Below are 6,096 nucleotides of genomic sequence, written 5' to 3'. Positions count from 1 at the left end.
TTCTAGGTGTTCCCTGACCAGGGTTCCCTCTCCCATCTTGACTTCTGTGACTCTTGGTAAACATTTGTGCTGTTCACCCACATAGACACTATTGTGCAGGCACCTGTGCCCACAAGGCTGGGAACTGTTAGACAGGGACCGTCTGCTGCCTTGCTGTGTGTACAGCACTGCACCTCCCACCTGGTGCTCAGGGATTTTTTTTTTTTTTTTTTTTTGTGCATCCAAAATCTTTTTTAAAACAGTAGGTTCCAGGGTTAATTTTTGTAGCCTTGGCTGCCCTGTTGGCCTCTGGCACCCTCAAACTTCCTTGGAACGGACATAGGGTTTGGTGTGGCTGTGCAGGGTTCCTGGGGCCTTCCTGAAACGCAGGTACACCTCCCGGCCCGTGCGAGGACCAGAAAGCAGGATGGACTTGCTCCACAGCCCTTGGGGGAGTCCAGGGCCAGCCTGTTGAAGGTGAGGATCTTGCCCCCAGCCTTGAGGATATGGGTGTGGGCCCTGCTGCTCATGCGCAAGGCACACACCTTCAGTTTGGGCACTTCCTGAACAGCACATCATCTGTTACGGTCCCCACAACCACAGCTGTTTTGTTTTCCCAGCAAGGAAGTTTCATTTTCAGGATCATCCGGGAAAGAGACAGTGGTGGCCAATTGGTGTGACTCATAAACAACCTCTTTAGCAAAACCTGGTTGAAGGTAAAGTTGGTTCATCTGGTAAATGTCCTGGCTCTTGGGCTCCTTCCAATGAACCTTTCGGTCCTTGTTGCGGTGAATATGGACTCCCATGATGGAGACACCCTCTTGGCCTGTTCTGGAAAGAGAAAACCTCAGGGATGATTTTTAAACCAGAGCTTCCCATCTCAGATGGGCTAGAAGTGTGTCCAGATATCAAACCTTCAGCCCTATGGACAACTTGACACAAAATCATTTTGTGGCCAGCCCACATCACACATGCTATCATTTTCTCAAAGCCAGACAGTGGCTTAGTTCAGTTCTCTCCAAAAGGCCTCTGCTCAAAAGGCAGAGTTAAGTACTGTGACCTCAGGGGGCTCTTCCAGTTCTCAGCCTTACTGATTCCTCGGCCCAGAGGAGCCCCAACCAGGGTTTAAAGAGCACTCTGGACCCTGCTTACTTTCCAGTTTGCTTAGACTGGAGGTGACCCACTGATCCCTTATTGGGAACAACCTTTTGCACGTTCTTGGTTGGAGCCCAGGCCAGGCCCTTCTTTCCCTCTCTTCCAGATCCATATGCTGTTTCAGCCCTGGAACATACCCCTCTACTACCGTACCTCTTCTTGTTAGGAAGTGTCAGATATTTCCTTCATGTCACCTCCTCTCCTTGTTGTAGAAGAAAAGGCCATGAAATCAGAAATCAATTTACTCAACACCCGCTTTTGGGGAGAAATGAAAGGGGGTGGACACCAGCCAGGAATTGATACTATCACACTTCAATAATCAGCACGTCAATTTTACAGTTTCTCTTTTATATAAGTACACACAGGATTCCCATAGACCCATCCCCGGTCCACACATGTACCGTTCCAGGAATCGTCTTGGGATCCACAGGAGGGGAAGGCCCTATATTCACAGGCAAAGAAACTTCAAAAGCCAAATTATATGCATTTGTAAAGAGACTCAAATATACCCTTTGAAACAAGAGTAGTATAAAATAAAAAAGGTCAAATAAATATGAAAGATCAAGAATTTGAAAAGAACTATTAATCTCATCACTGGTTCAAAACAAAAAAGAGGAATATGACATTGAATCGCTAAAAGGTTCATGGTTTTTGTTCAAGGAAGTAAAACTGAAGATCTTTTCTATTAGCTGGGTTTGTAATTTTACCTGACATAAAATGTTGATGATAAAGAGCTGGTTTCAGCATTCCCCTCCTATGTAAGCTCCAAGCCCCCCACTCCCCATCCCCTTCACACTGATCTGCGTTCCCTTTTGCACATATCACATCTAACAACCTGTGACTGACTCACTATGCTCATGGTTCATTGTGCATCGGCCCCCATGTGAATGCAGATTCCCCAAGGAGGGGATGGGGCACCACTCTATCCTCAGCGTCTAAAGCAGTGCTTGGCCCATAGCAGGCCTTTGTAATTTGCGGAAAGAAGGAATCTCTGCCATTTCCCTCCCTTTGCTCACAGAGTTCAGAATGTTTTCTGCATTTCTCTGCCTACAATATCCTTTAATCCCTTCTCCAATGCAGAATGATGGCTATACAATACTCACTGGACACAGCCCAAGGGTAGGAAGGGGATAAGGGCAATGGGGAAGTAAGGCAGGGGTAAGGACGTGAGATCTCTTTGGCTTTGTAGGACATGAGAATGAAGGCTTACAGGGGAGGACCTGGCTCTCGCCCCTCTGTGCAGGCACACAACTAGAGGACGTGGTCTTGCTTTTGAGCCCACTTCCCCTTCTGGCTCAGCCACCTTAAAGCAGACACTACCTCATTTTCTCCTTTTATCTCATCAATGGGCTTGACACAGGGCCAGGCCCAGAAATGACCACTGTGTAAGGAGAGGACGGTGATGGTGGATGAACACCAGGTCTCCAAAGACCTCCACTCCTACCCTGCCCCACCCACCTATGGCACCAGCAAGGCAACTGAGAACTCAGACAAGAGCACTTTATTTTAAGACTTGATTTTTTTGCCATGATTTTCTATAGATTCTTCCATGATGCTATCATCTTCTTCAATAGTGACCAGGACCTTCTTGCCCACCAGATTAAAGATGTCTTCAGGAGGATAGCCTTTGGGTTCGCCCACCTTCACAGTAAGCATATCCAGTGTCAGAATGGTGCCTTCTGGAATTTTCACTTTAGCCACCACAGACTTGCCCAGCTGTGGATAAAATTAAGACTCAGTGCCAGCTTCAGATAAGTAACAAGTGCACACTGCTTTACCCTCTGAGCAGTTTTCCAAGGGAGAAAACTTGGGAGAAGGGAATGGCTGTCCCCTACACTGCCCAAAACAATATCTCACACACAGCCGGGATTTGGTCAATAAGGGGTGGAGTGAACTCAAGAGACTTAGAGAAAGGGAGTTCAGGATTAAGCACAAAGGAAGAGGGCTCAGGCTATGTAGACAAACAAGTTCAAATCCCAGTGAGCAGGGGATAAGCTACATTTTAGTTTCCTCGTAAAACAGGAAATAACAGTGCCTGTGTCTTGCTGAATGATGTAAGGATTAGTGATTGTATGTTATGTATCTGGAACACAGAATGCTCTCAACACACTATGATTCCTTTTGTTACCACTTAACATCTCCCGGTGAACACTGGGAAATTAAGGCTGACAGGAAGTAGGTACCTTGGCCGAAGTTGCAAAAAGCCAGGATGAGAACCCAGAGCAGGGGCCAACCTGCAGCCTGTGGCCATGTGCTGATTTCATGAGGACTTTTTTTGCTGATCTACGGTGTTGGATATCACAAAAAGTATGCATGGGCCTTTTTTTGATAATCACCTCTCTATTTAGTGTTCATGTATTTAATATGTGGCCCAAGACAACTCTCATTCTTCCAAAGAGTGGCAGATGGAAAAAAAGGTTGGATACCCCTGACCTAGAGAATGAGATTCTCGATTCCCACTTCATTGCTCTCGAGGAACACAAACTTTACTGCTACTTTGTTTGGTAAAATAGGAGTATGGTGGGTTCACAAGAGTGTGACCATTATCTGGATGACAGGAAGAGGGCTGCCTAGGAGGGGAGATAGGACAGGCAGGTGAGGGAATGAAGGGGGGCGTCATGCTCATGACCAGTGTTTCTATCTTCTCCATCAATGCTTTCAAACAAATTATCTATTTGGTTACTCCACATCCTCCATGTGAGAGCCCAAGGAATCAATTCTGCGTGGAATTTAATGCCAGGATACGATGCATGTCCTGTTATAGTTCACTGTTTTCTCAGGTAGCCAAATTAAGCTCTCAGCCGCTGCAAATCTCATTCTGGTTTCTGGTGTAATTCTCTCCCCTTTTCCTTTATAAAGTACTTTATTTATTTTTACTAACATTTTGATTTCCTGGTATATATACATCTTTAAGTAGCTAGCAGGTATGCCCCACTAGAATAAAAGATGACAATATTCCCCAGGCATGGTGGGTGTTTGATCTTTGCTCTGGCCCAGACGATGTGCAGCAGGGTAGGTGTGCCTGCACGCCCGACAGGCCCAAGACAACCGGCTCTATGACTCAGAAGGCAAGAAGGTCCAGGCCACAGCTTCTGAGAAGCCCTGACAGTCAGTGTGCCAGGCTGTGTTTCTTGGCCTCATTATCCCCGCTGAAGGTCAGGGACACACAAGGAATATTTATCTCCATTTTCATCCACCAACCCCTGTGATGACTCACTGCCATCCATTTGGTGCCTCCCCTGCTTAGGAATGCCACAGGCTCTTCTCCCAATGTCACTCAGAACCCCTTGCCTAAATGTTTCTTAGGTTTTTCAGACCTTACCGGCTCCAGACATAACCTATCCCAGGGCTCAGCCCCCCTTACATCTCCTGGAAGCTAGGAGCAGTGGGGCCACAGGCTGCAGAGATTTAGAGGAAGACTCAACTCTAACACAATCCGAGGTAGCCATAGAAACCACTAACATTCCCCTTATGTAACTAACGTATTTCTCCTACTGCTCTGAGTAACCCACTGTACAAGTCACTGCTGTTATGAGTAGCACAGTTCTCCTGCTACTAACAAGCCTGAAGAAACTCAGAGAGACTGGTGCAACACTCCTTTGCTCCCTCATTGGCCTGGGTAGGGCTGGGACTGACTTTCCTCTCACATCAGTCCACCTTGTCCCCACTCACAGCAGGGGAGCTGAGCGGAACTGGGCAGGACAGGACCCACCTTCTCATTGCAGGCCATCTCACAGGGCAGCAGCTGCTTGGTTGGGGAGCCCAGGGCCCTCTCCACCAGGCGCACTGCCCGAACCAGCTCGGCCAGTTCTCCAGGCTCCAGTGAGGCGGAGTGGTCACTCCCCTTCCAGGTCTTGTCCAACGTGATGTGACGTTCTAGCACCTTGGCCCCCAAAGCTACTGCAGCCACAGATATGGCTATGCCTGTTTCATGTCCAGAGTACCCTATAGGAATGTCAGGAAAGACCTTCTGATACTCCTTTAAAACAGAAGAAGGAAGAAAAAGGTTAAATATTGTGGTGTTTTAGACATATCCTCCAAGATCAGACAGATCTGGGATGAACTCAGTTCAGCTACTCACTAGCTGGGCAACCGTGAGCAAGATACTGAAGTTCTTTCAGCCCCTCTTTCCTGGGGATTATAAAAGCATCTGTGCAGGGCTGTTGTGAAAATTATGAATGCATGCAAAGCACTCGGCATGCTGTAAATGCTCCAGAAACAATGGTTATTGTTATCATTAACAAAGAATTTTAAGAATGTTTCCCGCTGCACAAACCACCAGGAATAACAACAGAATACCACCAAATGCCTAAACTCATTCAAAAAGCATCTGTGACATTTAATTAGCCTGAGCTGCTGAAAGCAAGTGTGCTATATATATGCAAAAGTACCATCAATAATACATATAGCCCAATCTCAAAACAGTCCTTTGGTGGAAATGCTAAATAATTAATTAATTGGTTATCTATAATTCACTGAATGCAACAAAAGACATTCTAAGATGGGTGAGTCTTGTCAGTGAGGGTGACCAGAAAGCCTAAGTACAGGAGAAAGACTCGGGTGGGGCTTAAAAAAAGATTAGGACAGTGGAGTGACAAAGGGCTTGAAAACTAGGCTTAAGGGTGTGTTATGGAGTACAGGGTGACAGGTCAGAGAACTCAGACTGCTGTAACATGGGTGGGCTGGGCCCAAGAGAGGGTGGGCTGGAAAAAGAACTCTCACTGTGCTTTGGTGTCAAAAGAGAGGAAGACATGACAGCACCCTGGGCGGGATGGAAGGGGAAGGGTGTTACAGTACTGAGAAACAACATCAAGGGAGATATCTAGAGCCATTCAGACTACAGTGTTAATCACGGTCACCTCTGTGGGGCGGACGTACAGGGGATGTTCACTTTCTACATCATATATATATTCATAGTCTGAATTAAGAAAGAAAATGGTGGCTCGGCGCCTATAGCTCAAC

General features: G+C 46.7%; 1 protein-coding gene and 1 pseudogene across 1 annotated transcript in view; both read right to left on the bottom strand.

Annotated features, from left to right (window-relative positions):
• Positions 1–193: 193 nt before the first annotated feature.
• Positions 194–862, bottom strand: LOC100951952 (annotated as a pseudogene).
• A 1,751-nt stretch (positions 863–2,613) lies between these two features.
• Positions 2,614–6,096, bottom strand: part of NANS (N-acetylneuraminate synthase) — a 22,634-nt gene continuing 19,151 nt past the window's right edge. Inside the window, exons 5-6 of the mRNA XM_003785161.3 lie at positions 4,847–5,113; positions 2,614–2,850 (exon numbers count right to left, since the gene is read on the bottom strand). Of these exons, the coding sequence (XP_003785209.1) occupies positions 2,641–2,850; positions 4,847–5,113 (477 nt within the window). The 3' untranslated portion in view covers positions 2,614–2,640. The remainder of the gene's footprint in view (positions 2,851–4,846; positions 5,114–6,096) is intronic.

This window comes from Otolemur garnettii, unplaced genomic scaffold (genome assembly GCF_000181295.1).
Source record: "Otolemur garnettii isolate 467f Iridium unplaced genomic scaffold, OtoGar3 scaffold00014, whole genome shotgun sequence".
NCBI classification, from domain to species: domain Eukaryota; kingdom Metazoa; phylum Chordata; class Mammalia; order Primates; family Galagidae; genus Otolemur; species Otolemur garnettii.
The sequence above is the reverse complement of the archived record's forward strand: the minus strand, read 5'-3'. Positions and strand labels throughout refer to the sequence as shown.